The sequence below is a fragment of the Oncorhynchus clarkii genome, chromosome 20 (assembly GCF_045791955.1).
Source record: "Oncorhynchus clarkii lewisi isolate Uvic-CL-2024 chromosome 20, UVic_Ocla_1.0, whole genome shotgun sequence".
NCBI lineage: Eukaryota > Metazoa > Chordata > Actinopteri > Salmoniformes > Salmonidae > Oncorhynchus > Oncorhynchus clarkii.
In genome coordinates, this window is record NC_092166.1 from 78,032,626 (window position 1) to 78,056,189 (window position 23,564).

At 45.6% G+C, this 23,564-nt stretch overlaps 1 protein-coding gene across 1 annotated transcript in view; it reads right to left on the minus strand.

Moving 5' to 3' along the window:
- The window catches only part of LOC139376950 (dynein axonemal heavy chain 17-like), an 84,876-nt gene that overhangs the window by 52,921 nt on the left and 8,391 nt on the right, over positions 1–23,564 (minus strand). The window contains exons 13-41 of the mRNA XM_071119972.1: positions 23,444–23,564; positions 23,178–23,286; positions 22,990–23,093; positions 22,762–22,899; positions 22,005–22,148; positions 21,727–21,912; positions 21,341–21,595; positions 20,804–20,973; positions 20,390–20,612; positions 20,075–20,191; positions 19,869–19,955; positions 19,628–19,780; positions 19,144–19,392; positions 18,773–18,895; positions 18,523–18,645; positions 17,974–18,290; positions 17,736–17,862; positions 17,485–17,637; positions 17,240–17,365; positions 16,047–16,286; positions 7,348–7,508; positions 6,988–7,144; positions 6,771–6,875; positions 6,472–6,629; positions 6,152–6,290; positions 5,771–5,998; positions 5,128–5,265; positions 4,800–4,932; positions 10–137 (exon numbers count right to left, since the gene is read on the minus strand). The exon at positions 23,444–23,564 is cut by the window's right edge and continues 26 nt beyond it. Of these exons, the coding sequence (XP_070976073.1) occupies positions 10–137; positions 4,800–4,932; positions 5,128–5,265; positions 5,771–5,998; positions 6,152–6,290; positions 6,472–6,629; positions 6,771–6,875; positions 6,988–7,144; positions 7,348–7,508; positions 16,047–16,286; positions 17,240–17,365; positions 17,485–17,637; positions 17,736–17,862; positions 17,974–18,290; positions 18,523–18,645; positions 18,773–18,895; positions 19,144–19,392; positions 19,628–19,780; positions 19,869–19,955; positions 20,075–20,191; positions 20,390–20,612; positions 20,804–20,973; positions 21,341–21,595; positions 21,727–21,912; positions 22,005–22,148; positions 22,762–22,899; positions 22,990–23,093; positions 23,178–23,286; positions 23,444–23,564 (4,612 nt within the window). The remainder of the gene's footprint in view (positions 1–9; positions 138–4,799; positions 4,933–5,127; positions 5,266–5,770; positions 5,999–6,151; positions 6,291–6,471; positions 6,630–6,770; positions 6,876–6,987; positions 7,145–7,347; positions 7,509–16,046; positions 16,287–17,239; positions 17,366–17,484; positions 17,638–17,735; positions 17,863–17,973; positions 18,291–18,522; positions 18,646–18,772; positions 18,896–19,143; positions 19,393–19,627; positions 19,781–19,868; positions 19,956–20,074; positions 20,192–20,389; positions 20,613–20,803; positions 20,974–21,340; positions 21,596–21,726; positions 21,913–22,004; positions 22,149–22,761; positions 22,900–22,989; positions 23,094–23,177; positions 23,287–23,443) is intronic.

Here is a 23,564-nt window from a genome sequence, read left to right on the forward strand (position 1 = left end):
CACACAGACCTTGTTGTCGTCCATGACAGTATTGAGGGATTCGATCCACATAGGGTCGATGTCTCCGTCCAGTACGATCCACTTGGGCCCGTCATGGCTGATGAGGGCCAAATCTCTCATCACACAGGAGAAAAGACCTGCAACCAGCGTGGCACACAACATTACACAACAACCAGACAGACTCAAAAATAGGCTTGTCACGATATCAACATTTTACAAATGCTATGATAGCAGGCCAAGTATCACGATACCAAGTAGTATCACGATACCACGGTGGAAAAAAATCAGTGGCCTAGCATCCTGCTCGCCCCTTCCCCCAACACTTGTTCACGTTTTATAAACGCTCTCCAAAAACTTCTCAGTGAAATGTACACTTCGACTCAATACAACACATTGAATTTAACGTCACACTGATCAGCGTATAATAGAATACTGCATAGAATGGCTGATTGCTCATATTTGCAAAGGCCTAGCTGTGATTTGGCTGGAGGAATGTGAGGAAGGAATAAACAGTACATCAGTGGAGGGTGCTTAAGGGAGGACGGCTCATAATAATGGCTGGAACGGCACAAATGGAATGGCATCAAACACCTAGAAACCGTGTTTGATACCATTCCACTGATTCTGCTTCAGACATTACCACGAGCCCGTCCTCCCCAATTAAGGTCTGTGTATGTGTGTTTGTGTGTGTCTGCCACCAACCTCCTGTGAGATATACAGTGCCTTGCGAAAGTATTTGGCCCCCTTGAACTTTGCGACCTTTTGCCACATTTCAGGCTTCAAACATAAAGATATAAAACTGTATTTTTTTGTGTAGAATCAACAACAAGTGGGACACAATCATGAAGTGGAACGACATTTATTGGATATTTCCAACTTTTTTAACAAATCAAAAACTGAAAAATTGGGCGTGCAAAATTATTCAGCCCCCTTAAGTTAATACTTTGTAGCGCCACCTTTTGCTGCGATTACAGCTGTAAGTCGCTTGGGGTATGTCTCTATCAGTTTTGCACATCGAGAGACTGACATTTTTTCCCATTCCTCCTTGCAAAACAGCTCGAGCTCAGTGAGGTTGGATGGAGAGCATTTGTGAACAGCAGTTTTCAGTTCTTTCCACAGATTCTCAATTGGATTCAGGTCTGGACTTTGACTTGGCCATTCTAACACTTGGATATGTTTATTATTGAACCATTCCATTGTAGATTTTGCTTTATGTTTTGGATCATTGTCTTGTTGGAAGACAAATCTCCGTCCCAGTCTCAGGTCTTTTGCAGACTCCATCAGGTTTTCTTCCAGAATGGTCCTGTATTTGGCTCCATCCATCTTCCCATCAATTTTAACCATCTTCCCTGTCCCTGCTGAAGAAAAGCAGGCCCAAACCATGATGCTGCCACCACCATGTTTGACAGTGGGGATGGTGCGTTCAGCTGTGTTGCTTTTACGCCAAACATAACGTTTTGCATTGTTGCCAAAAAGTTCAATTTGGTTTCATCTGACCAGAGCACCTTCTTCCACATGTTTGGTGTGTCTCCCAGGTGGCTTGTGGCAAACTTTAAACAACACTTTTTATGGATATCTTTGAGAAATGGCTTTCTTCTTGCCACTCTTCCATAAAGGCCAGATTTGTGCAATATACGACTGATTGTTGTCCTATGGACAGAGTCTCCCACCTCAGCTGTAGATCTCTGCAGTTCATCCAGAGTGATCATGGGCCTCTTGGCTGCATCTCTGATCAGTCTTCTCCTTGTATGAGCTGAAAGTTTAGAGGGACGGCCAGGTCTTGGTAGATTTGCAGTGGTCTGATACTCCTCCCATTTCAATATTATCGCTTGCACAGTGCTCCTTGGGATGTTTAAAGATTGGGAAATCTTTTTGTATCCAAATCCGGCTTTAAACTTCTTCACAACAGTATCTCGGACCTGCCTGGTGTGTTCCTTGTTCTTCATGATGCGCTCTGCGCTTTTGACGGACCTCTGAGACTATCACAGTGCAGGTGCATTTATACGGAGACTTGATTACACACAGGTGGATTGTATTTATCATCATTAGTCATTTAGGTCAACATTGGATCATTCAGAGATCCTCACTGAACTTCTGGAGAGAGTTTGCTGCACTGAAAGTAAAGGGGCTGAATAATTTTGCACGCCCAATTTTTCAGTTTTTGATTTGTTAAAAAAGTTGGAAATATCCAATAAATGTCGTTCCACTTCATGATTGTGTCCCACTTGTTGTTGATTCTTCACAAAAAAATACAGTTTTATATCTTTATGTTTGAAGCCTGAAATGTGACAAAAGGTCGCAAAGTTCAAGGGGGCCGAATACTTTCGCAAGGCACTGTATGCATAATGATCTGCATGTCGTTGTGTCAGTAAGGGGAGAACACTGCATGAAACCTTGTTTACTCTTCAGTTAACACAGACTCACACACTGTCTCTGTCTCCCTCACTCTCGTAAAACACACACACACACACACACACTGCTCCCAACTTTTAATATGTTAGGCACCAAACAGAATTTAAGGTGCACCAGAAAGAAATAGATTTTTGATATAGTTTAGGCTTCCATTAGACCTATATGAATCATACCTTTTGAAGCACATCTCATGAGTAGCAGACCCTTTTCCTTTCTTCCTGTGCCCATCAAATTGACCTAAACCTACTGTCAAGTTACAAGGTTGTTAGCTAGCTAGCTAACATGACTGAACAACGTTGTTTGTTATCAAACCAATAATTAGCGACCCAGGATTAGTTTAAAACGCCCCCGACATGGTTTGTGAACTGATATAAAATGCGTACAAATCCCGATAGGGAAAAAAAAGGCATATCTGGTAATATGGGTCACATTGAACCGTTTAGGCTACACTGAACTTGCAAAGTCTACTCAGACTGGTCTGTGCTATTGGTTCTAACAGGCGATAAAATTATACAATGTATCAACATTGCTCACTTTGCATGCTTCTCCAATGTAAGATCCCACCACAAACGGACCAAGCAGCGTGGTCAGGAGGAGAGGACAAAACGGAACCCCCCCAGATGACGTGGGCGTCGGTGCTGAGGGGTGAGTCCGAGACCGAGGAGGAATTCTTGGACCGTTTGAGTGAGGAGTGGTTGGCAGTGGAGAGGGATGAAAGAGTTTGGAGGGGTTGGAGTCTGGAGCAAGACAGTCGCTTTGAGGAGCGTGTGACCCTTCAGGCACCATGCTTTGTGGTTACACGGACTGTGTCTCCGGTACGCATCCACAGCCCGGTGCGCTCTTTGCCAGCTCCCCGCATTTGCCGTGCTAAAGTGGGCATTCAGCCAGGACGGATTGTGCCGGCTCAGCACACCAGGTACAGAGCCTCCAGCGACGGTCGGCGGTCCAGAGCCTCCTGCGAGGGTTCCCAGTCCGGAGCCTCCGGCGACGATCTACGTTCCAGAGCCTCCGGCGACAATCTAAGGTCCGGAGTCCCCGGCGACGATCCACGGTCCGGAGCCTCCGGCGACAATCCACGGTCCGGTTCCACAGAAGTGGAGGGATCAGCAAGCAGAGCGGGGTCTACATCCCGAACCGGAGCCGCCACCGAGGCTAGATGCCCACCCGGACCCTCCCCCATGGAGTCAGGTTTTGCCGGAGTCCGCACCTTTGGGGGGGGGTACTGTCACGCCCTGACCTTAGAGAGCCTTTTTATTTCTCTATTTGGTTAGGACGGGGTGTGATTTGGGTGGGCATTCTAGTTTTTCTATTTCTTTGTTGGCACCACAAACCCCGACCTATGGGTATGGTTCCCAATCAGAGGCAGCTGTCATTCGTTGTCTCTGATTGGGGATCATACTTAGGCAGCCCTTTTTCCCACCTTAGATTGTGGGATCTTGTTTTAGCATAGTTGCCGTCTAGCCCTGCAGAACTTGACATTCGGTTTTGTATTTTGTTGTTTTGTCGGAGTTCAGTATTAAAAATCATGAACACTTTCCACGCTGCGCTCTGGTCTCATTCATCTAACGACGGACGTAACACACACGTACAAATCTAACAACAGAAGACTCATCAGGGTCTGTATCCCGGCTCGCCATCATGGCTAAATTATATTTAAAAAAACTGACAGAAGAATAGACGGGCGTGAAGAGAGGATGGAGAGAAGCAGGTAAGTGAGGGCTGGTAGGGGATATGAAGAGCGGATGGAGAGAAGCAGGTGAGTGAGGGCTGGTAGGGGATATGAAGAGCGGATGGAGAGAAGCAGGTGAGTGAGGGCTGGTAGGGGATGTGAAGAGCGAATGGAGAGATGCAGGTGAGTGAGGGCTGGTAGGGGATGTGAAGAGCGAATGGAGAGAAGCAGGTGAGTGAAGGCTGGTAGAGGATGAGGCTGATTGATTATAGCTGCCACACGTGATATGCACATGTAAGTGAAGTGGATATTATTGGACATGCGCATACAAGACACTAGTGGCTGTTGCTTAAATTCAACTGAATGCATAAACAAAACTGACTTCATAAACATTTTATAACAGACGCCAGTATGTTCTTTAGATCGGTAAGGATGAAAAAGTCGGTAGTATCATATGAAACGGTACTACGGTATTCTAAAATATTGGTATCATAAGTATCATGACGTTTTAGTACCGTGATATTAATGTGGTACCGGTATACCATGCAACATTACTCAAAAACACTTCAATACTATTAACTCAGGTTGTACAGATGGGGCATTGTGACTAGAACTAGAGAGAGAAGTCCAGATGCAAAGCTGCTTGACTTATTGTGTTGTTAGGGCTTCATTGACTACACGTTTCAACTATATTTTAGCCTAACTAGTTCCATCGTACCGTCCTTCCATTCTCGGGTGGCAGGGTTGATGATGCCAAACAGCTCGTCACAGGTGACAGCCTTGGGGTCCAGATCCACGATCACCGGCTTCCTCTTCATGGTCTGATAGGTCTTATTCAACGAGCGCATCACCTGGAGACACAACACAATAGTTTGGCTTCTAACCAAACAGAACATTTGGCTCTATCCAAAATGGCACCCTATTCCCTTTTTAGTGTATTACTTTTGACCAGGGCCCATAGGGTGGCATTTGAAATGCAGACTCTTCCCAGATAACTGGAGTCAGAAAAGCACAATAGATGTTAGAGGGATGAGGATTTATGTTACCTTGGACTTGCCGGTGCCGGCATTACCGATGATGAAGACGGAGTGTCGGACGGCCAGCAGCTCTTCCAGCTGAACCACCTTCAGAATAAAACTGTCCTCCGCCTGCAGATTCAGGTCCAGCACTGACTTCTTCACTACCTGAGATACACACCCACACAACAAATACCTCAGTTACAGATGTAAGATGTTAATTTGAGGCAGTTCGCTACAGCAAGGAAAATAATCCTGAAGCATCAGGAAATTGGAATTATTATGTGGATTATAATGAATGGACATTTTGTTGTAGAGGCTGATACATTTTTCGTAAGGGAAAATCAAGTCTGAAATTTCTATGTAGAAATTACAAATTTCAGAAGCCTTTTTAAACCACAAATACACTACAAGTTTTACATTTCCTGCATTGCATAAAAGTTCTCCTGCAACAGGGTGATAAATTACGATCCTACATCTGTAGCATCAGAAACTACTTTTTTAACAAAGACAACCGTTTTTTACTTCAGATGATAGACAGATACAGTATAAACACAGGTGTACATTTATTTGAGTGCTCTTGTTACTTCTGTTCTTCCCACCTCTGTCCTGTGTTCTGTCTAGTTAAGGAGAGGCAAGTGTGTATATGTGTGTGTGTTTGTGCGTGTCCGACCTTCTCAAAGTCCAGGTTTCTCTTCCTGGGGACATCCAAAGCAGGGAACAGGTCTCCAATCAGTCCCAGGAACACAGGCGAGTCGTCCATCACGATCTTGGGGACGTTGAAGTCTCTTAGAGCTCTCATCAGGACCTGGTCCTCCGGGCGACCCGGGTCTCCTCTCTTCAAAGAGCCGGCCACCACCAACACAGACTTAATGGCACGAAGACCCCAGTCATAGTGGTCCTGTACACACAAACACAACACAAAGGAAACTATATGAAGATGTTTTAAAGAGATGGTGAGAATGTAAAATCTCTGTGGTTGTGAGCAGACAGCAAGTCTGGGTGAATAGGGTGAGAGTGACAGTGTATTAAAGCAGTGAGGTAGCTACTGTACCTGTTTGGAAAGCAGCTCTTTGCAGAGGGTGTAGAGGGTGATGAACTTCCTGGCCAGGACTCTGGCGTCAATGAAGCCTTCAGCCACCAACATGATCTCACAGATTAACTCAAAGTCCGGCACCACCATGGCGCATGGCCTACAGGAGAGAGACACTCAGGTATGAAGACAAGTAAGGGCAAGAGAGAAAGAGACGGTGACAGAGAGAAACAGTCTGCAAAAAAGAGGGAGAAAGAAGATAAAGAGATGGTGAGGCTGACAGATGGAGAGAGTTAGCGAGATAGACAGGCAGAGAGAAAGATCCACTATGTGTATGGTACCTGAACAGAGCCTTGAGGTTCTCCGGTAGCTCTGCACGGCCGGCGTATCCCGGGTTCATGGTGATGAAGGCTCCCACGGTGGGGATCAGCTTGATGGTCTCACCCAGGAAGTTAAAGATGATCTTCTTATCTCTGATAGCGTCCTGAACAGACTTCACCTGGGGGGGAGTAGGGTCAGTGTCACCATGAGAGAGAAAGAGAGAGAGAGATAGAGGAGGGAGCGAGATGGGGGAAAGAAAGAGGGGGGGGAGAGAGATCACGATCAAGGTTTGTGGTGTAGAAATAGAGGAATAACTTACCTGTACAGCGATGACAGACAACACCTCCACAGAGATTCGGTTGAACTCGTCAAAGCAGCCCCAGGCCCCAGTCTGAGCCAGACCCTTATAGATGTCTCCACAAGACTGGAAAGACAGGACAACATGAGGCCCAATCAGAAACCACAGCAGAATCTATTGTATGCTTGAATAAGATGACATTTTTTGGCAATATAAGAAGTCTGAGAAACAGATTCACCTTGTAATCCATCTGCTCAGAGCAGTTGAATACATAGACCATGATGCCGAGGGCTCGGCCCAAATCCTTGGTGGTCTCGGTCTTCCCGGTACCGGCAGGACCGGCCGGAGCCCCTCCCATGATGAGATGGAGAGACTGGGTCAGAGTGATGTAACACCTGGGGGGCAGACAGAAACTCTTTACATGATCGCTCACACAACAGAACTGAACAGAACGGAGTGAGACATAATGTCAGTTTGTCATTTTTGGGACAAAATTAGTATTGAAGTGGTAACATCCTGTCAAGATCAAATGTGAAAATATATATTTTGAAGGATTAGATAGAATTCATATGAGCTGAGCTGTGATTGGTCTGTGCACCTGTCAGTCAGAGGGGTGATGACCAATCGTGGGGTGTTTCCCAGGTACTCGTAGGAGTATCTGAACAGGGCATCACAGATGTTGGCGAAGCAGTGCTTGTTATGGTCGTCCCAGCGATGCCTCAGCTGAGACTGCCACATGAATGCCCCGACGTTATCAATCTGGAACAAAAAGACAGAGACAGAGCATATAGTAAAAACACTAGAGACCCTAGTAAAAACACCAGAGACCCTAGTCAAAACCACAGAGACCCTAGTCAAAACACCAGAGACCCTAGACAAAACACCAGAGACCCTGGTCAAAACATTGAGTGGTGAACAAGTTGAGCCCCTCCCCTCATCATAAGAAGCAATTCACCCGCCCTCTGGTCATTCCCGAGCATGCCGAACTTCCTCACACTCTTGCAAGTAGGGGAATGCGGTGAGATATCTCACTCATAATATCAGAGAACCAGGGTTACGCAAATAATCTTAAATTATCTTTCAATTATTTGTTTCGATATCTCACCAACTCCTATATCGCAAACGTGCTCTCTTTCCGAAGCCAGATAGTCTCATCGTATCAACCCTCAGAGGCCCCGACACTGAGAACACTATGCACCAAAGAACGCGCAGTGACGTCTAGCCAGTAGAACCTCATAAAAGTATGAGGGGATGCCCAAAAAGCCACATTGCAAATCTCCTGCAAGGAGATGCCCTTGAACAGTGCTCTAGATGTAGCTATACCTCTGGTTCAGTGAGCCCCCAGGCCTTTCGGAAGCTGTAACCTCTTGCTATTATAGGCCAATGTAATAGCTTCCACAATCCAATGTGATAACCGTTGACGAGTGAGGGGCCTTCCCTCGCAGGGAGGCACCCAGGACACAAAGAGTTGGATGTAAGTGACCACAGTCGTAGTGTCCGTTCTGATCAAGACGTGGCAATTCCGAAGGGAGTGTAGAAAGTGTCTCAGTGAAAGAAACACTGTCAGCAATTCGAGGTAATTTATGTGAGCAATGTGGAGTTCACACTCTGTTTATTGTATTCCCCTCGTGAACTGCGCCTCAGCCCGTGAGTGATGCATCTGTCGTCACCAATACCCCTAGCGGAGTGCCAGAAACGAAGATCGAGGGGCTCTTCCAGTGACTGAGAGCCAAGAGACAATCTGACGATTGAGGTTACGCCGTGTACACAGATGTTGGGAAAACATTTTGTGCAAACACGTTGGGCAAACACCCAGCGTTTCTCATCCGTTCTCATCCTCAGTAGGCCAAGAGGTACTACTGAGATGGACGATGCCTTCCCCTAGTGCTTGAACTAGTGCCGGGGGGAGAGCCGTGGCACAAAGGGCACACTCAGGGGTTAGAGTCGATTCCCTCCGTCTTCCTTGAGAGCGAACGCATGAGAATGGGAAGGGTTCAAGGAGCAAGGCCAGTCCAGACCGGACCAAATCTGAACCAATCATAGATGTCTTTTTTTGGGTCGAATTAAGGCCACTACGGACTGGACCAAATCTGATCCAATCATAGACGTCTATGTTTCCCAAGTTTGAACAGCACAGTATAGTACAGCACAGTAGAGTAGCAGGGCTTGACATTAAGGCTTGTCCACTTGTCCAGGGCAAGTAACAAAAATAGTCGGACAACCAGAATATAGATTTAATTTGTCCGAATGGACAAGTTAAAAAAAATCACAATATCAAACAGTTACTTAGATCAGAATAGGATCAGGCAGCAGCGTTGCTACAGCGCACAGCAGGGCATGGTTGACATTCTGAGTGAATTGCCTATATTCCTATTTGCTATAGCCTATTTCAATAAATATGTTATATTTACACAAAGCAAGAGAACAATATAGACAGAGCTAAGAGTCTCACCAAAGCAGCGCAAAATATCTGGTCAGAAAATACCTTGTGTTTTTTTTCTCTCTCCCAAACGATCTGGGCCAATAGCCAAAGACTATTTTTATATCACGGAAACTCTGTTGTCTTATTGTTGCATAAGCCCAAATGTTACATTTTCTCTACACTTGATATGAAAATGACTTGGCCTGTTAAGCCACTGTTTCAGTTTAATGCATGCTACATTTCTTCTGCCGTGCTTTTTCATGATCAAACAATTAATGAATCTAACAGAGTTCTCGGCTAGCTCAGAAAGTTTTAAGTTGTTTTTGAACCCCAAAACATGGGAGGCCTAAGGTAATAATGAGAGATAGAAGAAACATTAGCAAGATATAAAAATCTGAATTTGAACAAACCTTACAGTTGAGCAAAGCATCCTTCCTTGCCATTGAGAACCAAACTACCAAAAGCCTAATCCTACTAAAAGAAATAGCATAAAAGCATTAAGACAAATTAAAGTTATGAAGAGTATTTTCCAAACTATTCTAATAAAGTGTTTAATTCCTAAAGTTGCAGCTTTTAAATGGGAATCATTATGAAAGCCGTGTTGTCAATGCTATTCTCATTCACAGATTTATGTTGAATTAGAAATATTTTAGGCCATAGTGATATTGATTAAACAATGGATGGAAAAATCTAATGAAGAGTCAAAAGAAAACTTAGGCTACAGCTGAGGAAACCTTATGAAGACAAGATAGAACTGCCAAAGGGGGCGGTGTTGCAATCTACTGCAAAGATAGCCTGCAGAGTTCTGTCCTACTATCCAGGTCTGTACCCAAACAATTTGAACTTCTACTTTTAAAAATCCACCTCTCTAAAAACAAGTCTCTCACCGTTGCCGCCTGCTATAGACCACCCTCTGCCCCCAGCTGTGCTCTTGACACCATATGTGAACTGATTGCCCCCCATCTATCTTCAGAGCTCGTGCTGCTAGGCGACCTAAACTGGAACATGCTTAACACCCCAGCCATCCTACAATCTAAACTTGATGCCCTCAATCTCACACAAATTATCAATGAACCTACCAGGTACCTCCCCAAAGCCTTAAACACGGGCACCCTCATAGATATCATCCTAACCAACTTGCCCTCTAAATACACCTCTGCTGTCTTCAACCAAGATCTCAGCTATCACTGCCTCATTGCCTGCATCCGTAATGGGTCAGCGGTCAAACGACCTCCACTCATCACTGTCAAACGCTCCCTGAAACACTTCAGCGAGCAGGCCTTTCTAATCGACCTGGCCGGGTTATCCTGGAAGGATATTGATCTCATCCCGTCAGTAGAGGATGCCTGAATATTTTTTTTAAATGCCTTCCTAACCATCTTAAATAAACACGCCCTATTCAAGAAATTTAGAACCAGGAACAGATATAGCCCTTGGTTCTCCCCAGACCTGACTGCCCTTAACCAACACAAAAACATCCTATGGCGTTCTGCATTAGCATCGAACAGCCCCCGTGATATGCAGCTGTTCAGGGAAGCTAGAAACCATTATACACAGGCAGTTAGAAAAGCTAAGGCTAGCTTTTTCAAGCAGAAATGTGCTTCCTGCAACACTAACTCAAAAAAGTTCTGGGACACTGTAAAGTCCATGGAGAATAAGAACACCTCCTCCCAGCTGCCCACTGCACTGAAGATAGGAAACACTGTCACCACTGATAAATCCACCATAATTGAGAATTTCAATAAGCATTTTTCTACGGCTGGCCATGCTTTCCACCTGGCTACTCCTACCCCGGTCAACAGCACTGCACCCCCCACAGCAACTCGCCCAAGCCTTCCACATTTCTCCTTCTCCCAAATCCGTTCAGCTGATGTTCTGAAAGAGCTGCAAAATCTGGACCCCTACAAATCAGCCGGGCTAGACAATCTGGACCCTTTCTTTCTAAAATTATCTGCCGAAATTGTTGCTACCCCTATTACTAGCCTGTTCAACCTCTCTTTCGTGTCGTCTGAGATTCCCAAAGATTGGAAAGCAGCTGCGGTCATCCCCCTCTTCAAAGGGGGGGACACTCTTGACCCAAACTGCTACAGACCTATATCTATCCTACCATGCCTTTCTAAGGTCTTCGAAAGCCAAGTCAACAAACAGATTACAGACCATTTCGAATTTCACCATACCTTCTCTGCTATGCAATCTGGTTTCAGAGCTGGTCATGGGTGCACCTCAGCCACGCTTAAGGTCCTAAATGATATCTTAACCGCCATCGATAAGAAACATTACTGTGCAGCCGTATTCATTGATCTGGCCAAGGCTTTCGACTCTGTCAATCACCACATCCTCATCGGCAGACTCGACAGCCTTGGTTTCTCAAATGATTGCCTCGCCTGGTTCACCAACTACTTCTCTGATAGAGTTCAGTGTGTCAAATCGGAGGGTCTGCTGTCCGGACCTCTGGCAGTCTCTATGGGGGTGCCACAGGGTTCAATTCTTGGACCGACTCTCTTCTCTGTATACATCAATGAGGTCGCTCTTGCTGCTGGTGAGTCTCTGATCCACCTCTACGCAGACGACACCATTCTGTATACTTCTGGCCCTTCTTTGGTCACTGTGTTAACAACCCTCCAGGCAAGCTTCAATGCCATACAACTCTCCTTCCGTGGCCTCCAATTGCTCTTAAATACAAGTAAAACTAAATGCATGCTCTTCAACCGATCGCTACCTGCACCTGCCCGCCTGTCCAACATCACTACTCTGGACGGCTCTGACTTAGAATACGTGGACAACTACAAATACTTAGGTGTCTGGTTAGACTGTAAACTCTCCTTCCAGACCCATATCAAACATCTCCAATCCAAAGTTAAATCTAGAATTGGCTTCCTATTTCGCAACAAAGAATCCTTCACTCATGCTGCCAAACATACCCTTGTAAAACTGACCATCCTACCAATCCTCGACTTTGGCGATGTCATTTATAAAATAGCCTCCAATACCCTACTCAACAAATTGGATGCAGTCTATCACAGTGCAATCCGTTTTGTCACCAAAGCCCCATATTCTACCCACCATTGCGACCTGTACGCTCTCGTTGGCTGGCCCTCGCTTCATACTCGTCGCCAAACCCACTGGCTCCATGTCATCTACAAGACCCTGCTAGGTAAAGTCCCCCCTTATCTCAGCTCGCTGGTCACCATAGCATCTCCCACCTGTAGCACACGCTCCAGCAGGTATATCTCTCTAGTCACCCCCAAAACCAATTCTTTCTTTGGCCGCCTCTCCTTCCAGTTCTCTGCTGCCAATGACTGGAACGAACTACATACATCTCTGAAACTGGAAACACTTATCTCCCTCACTAGCTTTAAGCACCAACTGTCAGAGCAGCTCACAGATTACTGCACCTGTACATAGCCCACCTATAATTTAGCCCAAACAACTACCTCTTTCCCTACTGTACTTAATTTATTTATTTTGCTCCTTTGCACCCCCATTATATATACAGTGTGTACAAATGAAGTAAGGAGGTAACGCAATAAATAGGCCGTCGAAATAATAATAGGTGTCGAAATAAGTCCAATTTAGCAATTAACACTCTTATTAGGCCTAGGCTACTATATTTGTTGTAGGTAGGTTGCACATTGTTAATTATAATAATCATAATTTTATTTCTACTTTGCACATTCTTCCATTGCAAATCTACCATTCCAGTGTTTTACTTGCTATATTGTATCTACTTTGCCACCATGGCCTTTTTGCCTTTACCTCCCTTATCTCACCTCATTTGCTCACATCGTATATAGACTTGTTTATACTGTATTATTGACTGTATGTTTGTTTTACTCCATGTGTAACTCTGTGTCGTTGTATGTGTCGAACTGCTTTGCTTTATCTTGGCCAGGTCGCAATTGTAAATGAGAACTTGTTCTCAACTTGCCTACCTGGTTAAATAAAGGTGAAATAAAAATAAATAAAAAATGAAATAACTGCGTAGTTGGCCTAGGCCTATTGCCATATTATTCTAGCAATTTATTTTTTTATTTTTTTATTTCACCTTTATAAAAAGGCAAAAAAGGCCATGGTGGCAAAGTAAATACAATATAGCAAGTAAAACACTGGAATGGTAGATTTGCAATGGAAGAATGTGCAAAGTAGAAATAAAATTATGATTATTATTATTAACAATGTGCAACCTACCTACAACAAATATAGTAGCCTAGGCCTAATAAGAGTGTTAATTGCTAAATTGGACTTATTTCGACACCTATTATTATTTTGACGGCCTATTTATTGCGTTACCTCCTTACTTCATTTGCACACACTGTATACTGATTTTCTATTGTGTTATTGACTGTACGTTTGTTTATCCCATGTGTAACTCTGTGTTTTTGTCGCACTGCTTTGCTTTATCTTGGCCAGGTCGCAGTTGAAAATGAAAACTTGTTCTCAAATGACCTACCTGGTTAAATAAAGGTGAAATTTTAAAAATGTAAAAGAGAGGAGGAAAAAATGCAAATTAATTTATAATTATGCAGTTCTGAGGACAGCAGAGTTGCTCTGCAGCCCACGATGATGGGCTCTTTGACTGTGTCTATCATGACAAAAGGCGAGACCAGTTCAGAGTCTAGGAGGTACAGAGTGGCAGACAGGCTCGTGGTCAAGGCAGGCAGAATGGTCAAGCAGGAGGGTACAGAGTCTAGGAGGCACACAGTGGTAGACAGGCTCGTGGTCAAGGCAGGCAGAATGGTCAGGCAGGAGGGTACAGAGTCTAGGAGGTACAGAGTGGCAGACAGGCTCGTGGTCAAGGCCGGCAGAATGGTCAGGCAGGAGGGTACAGAGTCTAGGAGGTACAGAGTGGCAGACAGGCTCGTGGTCAAGGCCGGCAGAATGGTCAGGCAGGAGGGTACAGAGTCTAGGAGGTACAGAGTGGCAGACAGGCTCGTGGTCAAGGCCGGCAGAATGGTCAGGCAGGAGGGTACAGAGTCTAGGAGGTACAGAGTGGCAGACAGGCTCATGGTCAAGGCAGGCAGAATGGACAGGCAGGCAGGTACAAAGTCCAGAAACAGGCAAGTGTCAAAACCGGGAGGACTAGAAAAGGGAGAATAGCAAAAACCAGGAGAACGGGAAAACTGCTGGTTGACTTGGAAAAACATACAAGACGAACTGGCACAGAGAGACAGGAAACACAGGGATAAATACACAGGGGAAAATCAGCAACACCTGGAGGGGGTGGAGACAATCACAAGGACAGGTGAAACAGATCAGGGCGTGACAGTGTCACTTTTTCCATCTGCGCCTAGGCTAAATTATTTCAGTTTCCTCCTATGTACTTCATTCATTTTCAGTCATGCTTTTGGATGATGGTGTTAGACTTTTTTTGGGGGGGGGGCAAGTGACTTCAGTAAAAAAATCTGCCATACTTGTCCGAATGACAAGTGGCTAAAAAAGTTAATGTCAAGCCCTGAGTAGAGTGCAGTACTGTACCATACAGTACAGTACAGTACATACGGTTTCCATCCAATTTGCGACAGATTTTCATGAGAATATTCTAAAATCCACATAAAAACAATACGCACATTTTCCCACCAGAGATGTGTTTCCATCAAATTGACTTGTTGCAGATGAAAGGCTATGCGTGATGACGTAGTGCACATAAAAATACCTTTACATAGTGAATGTGCCCACTCTGGTATTGGCACGTGCAGATACAGTCTGCTCGCTGTTGGCTAGAGCGCACGTATAGCCTACATGACGAGATTATTATGGACAAAAGAGAGAGATTATTTGTATTTGTCAAACGGCAGCCAAGCATCGATAATCATGCACTTTCACCACCCTGTGAAGTTAATCTAGTTTGGGGTTTGTCCCAATTACATTTGGCTTCCGCCACGCAAGCTGGGATAGCTGGAAGGAGTTGCTTGCCTGGGACGGTGAGAGAGGGGAGTGGACGCATGACTGGGGGTAATCGAACATTGCTTGCGAGTGTTCGAGACCCAGGCAGACAAAATCCAAGGTGTGCGTGTTTTTGCCTGATATGGTTGACCCTGCTCGGGCAGGAGCCTTGCTCGGTACTCCTTGGGTCGAGTTAGCAGGCTCCATGGCTCCAGAAAACACCTAATCCGAGAACAAAGTGAAACATAGCTAGCGTTCACCTCGTGGGTAAGTAGCCTAGCTAGTTAGCACAATGTTAGCCAAAGGAAGCTAACGCTTTGTTGGTCTTGCGACGAACAAAAGCATGGCTCTCTACCAATAAGCAGTGAAGCTAGGACGTCGATCTAGTCACTGCGGCACGGTAGTGGGTTGAGCTTAGTGAGAGAGAAAGCTATTAATTTTACCCTTCCGGGTAGAAAACTAGTCGGTAGCATAGCAAGCCTTGTGGCGAGCTAGCCAGGTTAGCTAAGCTAGCCAAGCCATGTGACACTAGCTACCAAAGGAGACAATGGTAAGAAAAAGCATAAAAGCAAATTCTTGCCTGAAGTGAAAACGTTCCTTTCGGCAAAGTCAGCCAACACAGAAGACGAAAGCTGAAAACATGTGCTCGGCATTGTAACCTCATGTCACACCTGTGAACAGTTTAACATGAAAATAGAACAAGTCGTGCTAAGGAGCACTTAGAGTAGTACTCTTCGTGAGGAAGAGAGGTGAGAAGACCAGAGGGCGGGCGAGTGACTCCTTACGATGAGGGGAGGGGCTCACCTTGTTCGCTACTTGACCTGTCTGTCTCTGACATACGTGTGTGATTGGTTCTTCGAGCTTCTGAGATTCTGGAGAATCCCACATTTGAGATATCGAAATGAATAATTCAAAAAATAACTCTAACCCTAGACCAGTTTTGTTTTGCTTGTTAGTTCAGTGGTTCCCGACAGAGAGAGGGTTAGGCGTACCTTGGTGCTGATGAGTTTGGAGACTACGTCTCGAGCGTGGACGTCGATAGTACAGATGGTCATGATCTTCTGACGGTCTCCTCTGGACAGCTCTCCAATCAGCAGCGTGATCAGAGTGTTCAGCTGGGTCACCTGTTTCTTGAAGTAGTCCTTGAGGGCGTTCTCATAGCCCTCCTCCAGCCTGGCGAATGCTATGCCCACCTCCGTGGTCCACCAGATTTGAGTGGTGGCCAGGGCAATCTGGAACACAACACAACACATGTTGAGATACATACTCGCAACAAAAAAAATTGTGATGATTTGAGTTATCTGCACACAAATCAAGATGGTGCTGCAGTGGATAGCAGCCATTTCATGGGCTCCTAATTTGTGTGTTTTTTTACACTGATCTTAAATTTTGTTGTACATGTCTTCTCCATCATTTCCTATGACCGAAAACAGCTTCTGGACATCAGAACAGCGATCACAAAACTTGATTTGGATGAAAAATTCTACTTCAACGTGTTGGCAGCTCTGGACGTTCTGCTTACTCCGGACCAGGCCCTAATCCCCGGGACTCGAAAGAGGAAGCAACGCCATATTTAAGAGAGGCCACTCTCCATATTTTCAAGCATAGTGGTGGCTTCTTAATGTTATGGGTATGCTTCTACTCATTAAGGCCCGGGTTGTTTTTCAGGATAAAAAAATAAATGTAAAGGAGGTAAGCACAGGCAAAATCCTAGAGGAAAACCTGGTTCAGTCTGCTTTCAACTGGACACTGGAAGATGAATTCACCTTTCAGCGGGACAATAACATAAATCACAAGGGCAAATCTATACTGGAGTTGCTATACTGGAGTTGCAAGAAGACAGTGAATGTTCCTGAGTGGCGGAGTTACAGTTTTGACTTAAATCTACTTGAAAATCTATGGCAAGACTTGAAAATGGTTGTCTAGCAATGATCAACAACCAATTTGACAGACCTTGAAGAACTTAGAAAAGAATAATGGACAAATATTGCACAATCCAGGTGTGGAAAGCTCTTAGAGACTTACCCAGAAAAACTCACAGCTGTATTCACTGCCAAAGGTATTTCTACAAAGTATTGACTCAGGGGCATGAATAATTATGTAAATGAGATATTTCTGTATTTTCAATACATTTGCGAACATTTCTAAAATCATGTTTAACCAAGAGATAGGTGAGAGTACATACCTGGGCTGGGTAGTCAAACAGCCACTGTTCTCTGGGTTTCTCCTCGTAGGCCTGGACCGCCTCTCCAAACTCCACTCTCAGAGTGGCACACATCCTCTCCAGCACCCGGTTCAGCCACATCTCCACCTGCACACAAACACAGAAGGAACATCTAAAACTACAGCATAGCATTGACTGTAGTATACAGAGGCGTAATGTAAGATTTACACACGTAGTTATACAGTAGTATAAGACTGTTTCCACACCTGTCCTGAGCAGTCACAGTCCTTGTCAAAGGTGACATACTCAATCTCTTCACTCCACATTCCCAGGGCCACCTTGATGGGCTTGCCACTCTCGTCCAGCTGGAACTTGAGGTTGGACAGGCTGTCAAACAACTTGGACAAATGCTTGCTGACCTGCAGATGGGAATACAGGCAGTCACACACTGGAGATTTAGGATAATATGTGGTCTGTTGCTGTGTTCTGTAGATGTACTGGCTGCCTGGAAGCATACCTCCACAGGGTCATTTCCATTGGACAGGATGTCCAGCAGGTCAGCAGAGGAGACGAAGTAGAACCTGGGGAAGGCCAGACGCTTGGTCTCCAGGTACTCAGCCAGAGCCTTCTCACACATAGCCAGTCTGAGGGGCAACACACATGGAGATAACCATTATAGTCATTGATTGGCATGGTCAAACCAGGGCAATATTGAAATCTTATATAATAATATTTGTTCTAAGCCATTATTTTACCCTGTCTCCAAACCCTCCAGTTTCTCCAGAAGCCCTTTCTTATTGGTGGACTCCACCACGTTGGTAACCTTCATTGCCTCAGCCATGATTTCCTTGAAGTCCATGTCGATGCCATCAAATCGTTTGGAGTCTTCGGGGAGTTGGCAGCGGATGTCCTCAGAGCCAATGAAGATGCTCTCCAGATGGGTCCAGGTGCGCTGCACAGTGAACCAGATGGAGATAACGGAGTCTGCAGTGGACAGCCTATGCTGCCAGCCAGACACTTCCTCCAGGAAGTGAGCGATGTACTTGGAGGTCATCAGAGTCTGCAGCTGTACCTGAGGTCACCAAAGAAGAAGAACAGGGGTTAGTCACTGATGTCATACATCTCCATAGTCATCAGGAAGTACATCTGCACAGGGAGCCAAATGACGGAGGTCCCAGTGAATGGAACTCAATGGACAGATCGCAAATGATACTCTATGGTGCACTACTGGCACTGCATGAAATGAGTGTGATGACTGCCTATCTAATTCTGTTTGATGTGGTTGTGTGTTGTGTGTCGTGTACCTGGTTGTCCTCCAGAGTCTCCACCAGCTCCTCGTTGGGTTTGAGCAGCATGGTGCCTGTCCGGCCATGAGGCTCGTGTTCAAACACCATGGAGCTCCACGTGCTGTCCAGCTCAGCCAGAGTCTGGGGGGAAGGAAGGAGACCACATGGCAGGGGTTAGTAGGGGGAGAGAGACTAAAAGGCCTGTTCACTATAATCACTAACCTATAATCACTAGCTTCACCACTATAGTTTCTATATGTGTCCTCACCTTCTCCATGCCAGACTCCTTGACGGCCTTGTCCACGATGCTGCGCACCTCGTCCTCAAACTGGTGCAGGTTGAGCTTCAACAGGTCCTCAAAGGTGGTCTTCTCAGACATATCAAACTTCACCTGGGGGTGGACATGGATTACAGGTTCAGTAAAAGCTTTATAACCTAGCTCTTAGCTATATGATAGCTATATCAGCTCTTTATGACACATCATCAGTCCTGAATGTAATAAGGACATGGAGAGAAGCATTTTCCAATGTCATTGGATGCATCCCTAATGGCATCCTACTTCCTATATAGTCCTATAAAGGGGAAAGGGTGCCATTTGGGACACGGCCATTGGTGCCTTTGACTGAAGCTGACTTGTACCTTGGTGGCCATCATGAGCTGCAGCCAGTGGCGGTCCCTGATGGCCGGGTTCTGCAGTTCTCCCACGGCGCGCAGTGACGTCATCATGTTCTTCACCATGCTGTCCAATCCGGTAAAGGCATCCCAGGCTCTCATTTCCTTGTCCAGCCCCTTGATGTCCTTGGCATACTTCTTGGTGTCCATATCCATCTCATCCACGTTGATGTCCTTCCACAGGGTGGTCTTCCAGTCATCCATGTTCCCGCTCACCTGCAGCCACAACAAGCACACAGTCACTCACTGTCCGTCAATCTATTGAATCAGTCTCATTGATTATCTAACCATTGGCTCAGGTCAGCATAAGATCAGAGTAGAGAATACAAACAAGATGAATAAAAAAAAATCTATTAACCAGAGTGACACTATTGCATGCATTCAGATTTATCCCCCATTATGTTTATGCCTTTTTTCAAAACACCAGTATGCCTGTGAGCTGTGGTCTTACCAGCAGGATCATGTCCCAGAGTTCTTTGAGCAGGATGATCTCCTTGCGGCAGGTTTTGAGCTGTTTGTAGTCGGGAACATTCACCTCAAACAGACCGGCCGAGTTTGACAGGCCCTCCATCTCTTCCTCCAAGCCCATGATATCCATCTGAATCTGTGGTTACCCACCGTATTGGAAGGGTTAGGGTTTATACTCAACACAGAGCTTAAATTAGATCCACAAAAGATTTTGAACTACTCACATCATCGAGAGCCCCGTGTGGGTTTTCAAAAGCGAATTGGAAGAAGGGCTGCTGTCTGAACTTCTCTCTAAACTCATACTGTTTGATCTGTGGACACACAGGGCACACAGCTTCACACCATGCCCATACAGTATCTCTCTCTTCATCCGTCGTCTCTATGTGATTTATATAGATGTAGGTACATATACCGATGTGTTAAAAATTACCTCAAATTGCTGGCATTTCCTTCGGACGATGTTGACTTCATGTGCTTGCAATGGAGCCAAGTTCTGTTTGACTTGGAGGGACGTCTTTTTCACGTTATTCCAGTGCTCTGGAAGATCCTAAACCAAGACACATCGTTTCATGTTTAAAGGCTAAATAAAGCTCAGCTTCTTGTTTTGTTATTGAGCAAGGGAAACCCATGCAGTAAAGAGGTTCTGCCCTTGCTTAAAGAGCTGCTATAAAACAATATCTCTAGTGATCTTAGATCTGTAGTAAGGTGGCACTTTTACCTGGAGTCAGATCTGTGTGTTGCCTACCTGTAGCTGAGCATGGACCTCGTCAGGCAGCTCCTCTCCAAAGTCTTTGAGGAACTGGATGGTTTCCTTGAGAGGGGAGAACATGGTGTCTGTGGCTGCCTGTCTGTCTTTCATCCTCATCAGGTGACCCATGACCCCCACCAGGCCCTGGTAATCCCCTTCCTCCACGGTCTTGGTCAGCCCATCCTTCACCTCCTTGATGAAGCCGTCCAGGTCCCTCAGGCTAGGAGAACACACACACACAAACACACACACACGCAGACAAAGATGCGCTCACACACACACACACCCCCACACAGCAGCAGCAGACAATTAGCAGTTGAAGAAAGTCTTCATCCTACCAATGAATCCCATTCTGCAGGTCTTTAACGCAATACCCAGCAGGACTATTGTCCTGTCACTGTTGGTCTGTACCTGTTGGTGACTCGGTCTATGAGGAACTGTTTGAACATGAGGCTCCAACGTTTGATGGTGTTGAGCAGGGCATGTTTGAAGGGACGGATGTCAATCTGGAGCCAGTGCTGCAGCACCTGGGAGTTCTCCAAGTTGCTCACCTCCTTGTACAGTTTCTCATACGTATCGATCTGTAGGGGAACACACACAGCACTCATTGGGACCAACCCTGGAGAACCTAACACTCAGTGGAGGCTGCTGAGGGGAGGACAACTCATAATAATGTCCAGAACAGAGTAAATAGAATGGCATCATACACATGGAAACCATGTGTTTGATGTATTGATATCATTCCAATTGTATTACTACAAGCCCGTTCTCCCCAATTAAGGTGCCACCAATGTCCTATGTCCTACATAAATTGCTAAGAGTCCCTACTGTGTTTTAGGGGGTGCATCCTAAACGGTACACTCTTCCCTAAAGAGTGCATTACTTTTGACCGGAGTCCTACAGGAATAGGGTGTCATTTGGGATGCAGCCAGGGACTTCTTTCTGTACCTCTTCCTTGAAATCTTTCAGTGTGGGGGGGTTTTTGGGCACGCTGTCCTCTCCGTGCGCCTCAATCTCCTCGGGGGAAAGAACTTTGCCGTAGAGAAGGAACTGTTCCATGAAGTCATCCCTGTCATCCTGCCACAGGTAGGCGTATTTATAGAGCACGTCCCGATACTCCTGGGCCTCTTTCATGGCCCCAACCACCTGGTTCAACACATTCTCACGCATGTCTGACAGCTCTGACATCTCATCCAACTCCACCTTGAGGGACACATGGGAGAAACATACAAAGACACACACCGTAGTTTACACAGGGTAAGATGGTTCAAAATGGGACACACACATAGGTAACATTCAATCTCACACACACACACACACAGGGATGTACTCACATCGTAGCACGTTTTGTTGGTCATTGATATCCGAGGAACTAGTTCAGCAACTTGGTACACATCATGGATGAGACTCTCGACCAGGTCGTAAAAGCCATCAGATATGCCATAGACCAAAGACGGGTAGAACGATGTGTCTCCATCCTCCAATTCAAAACGCACCTCAAACAGTGGGTTTATACTCGACTGCAAGTCAACACAACACGCCAGTTAGTAGCACATAAAGGGATTTAACACAACTGATACCTGTGAGGGTTTGTCTCCGAGATGAATTATACCTTGGCGAGCATGTTACTAGCAAGGAACTTGAGAGACACATTGACGACTTTGTAGAACCCGTCCAGGACTTTGTCATCAATGTAGTCGACGTAGGCCATCCACGAGTAAGTGCTCTCATCTGCTCCAAACAGCTTCTTATTCTCCTACAGACACCAGATACACAGACTCTTCAGCATGGCACACTTATCAAACATTGACTTTACAAAACATTAAGAACACCTGCTCTTTCCATGACATAGACTGACCAGGTGAAAACTATGATTCCTTATTGATGTCACCTGTTAAATCCACTTCAATCAGTGTAGATGAAGGGAAGGAAACAATTTAAAGAACAATTTTAATCCTTGAGAAACTTGAGACATGGATTGTGCATATGTGCCATTCAGAGGGGGAATGAGCAAGACAAAATATTTAAGTGCCTTTGAACGGGATGTGGTAGTAGGTGCCAGGCACACCGGTTTGTGTCAAGAACTGCAACTCTGCTGATACACTCTCCTGTGTGTATCAAGAATGGTCCACCACCCAAAGGACATCCAGTCAACTTGACACAACTGTGGGAAGCATTGGAGTCAACATGGGCCAGCATCCCTGTGGAACGCTTTCGACACCTTGTAGAGCCCATGCCCCGATGAACTGAGGCTGTTCTGAGGGCAAAAGGGCTGGTGCAACTCAATAGAAAGTGTTCTTAATGTTTTGTACACTAAGTGTACTTATTCACTGTTTGTTACATACTGTATGTAGTAGTTGTTTCTTTACCTGTGTCAGTTGGTGGAGTTTCTCGCCAGACTCTTTGATGGCAGCGTACTTCTTGTTAAGGGCTGCTTGTCTTCCATCCAGGTCCAGCAGAGAGTCCTTATTGTCCTTCCTCTCAAACATGGGGCTCACAGACCACTCCTGTCATTCACATCACAATACAACCATCACATCTCCCCTCCAGTGGTACAGTACAGAGGGGAAAGCAGGTGTGTATCAGACAGTCCTAACCTCCATGATTATGTGCATGGCCTCCACGTTGGTCTTAGCCTGGTTGATTCTGCTCTCAAAGTCATGCAAGTTGTCTCTCATCTGCTGGATGTACTCCCACACACCTGGCACACACATAAGTGACCATTATGACCATCTGTTATGAATATGACTAGTAAAGTTGTGTTCATCAGCCTTCAGTCCAGTACCTTCCCCATGCCAGCTCAGAGTGCTCTCAGCCAGGGCCAGTTTCTCATCGATGCCCTTCAGCTCCTCCTCAAGCAGTGGAAACTCCACTGGCAGGACTGTGGCTAGGATCTGTGGATGACAGATACCACCTCAGAAGGTTTTTACACTGAGTTTGTGTCTTTCAGTTGCAGTTTTAGAATTAAAACTCCACTCCTTGTATGTTAACCAAACATACATATATTATTCCATCTGTCTATGCCCTCCCTTCCAGTGTCCTGTCCTGTACCTGGTTGTACCAGGAGACGATGAGGTCCAGGTTGCCCACGTATTTCCTGAAGGTCTCACTCTGGGAAAAGACTTCAGCAGCGCTGGGAGGCACATCCTGCTGGCCCTGGATGGTCAGATAC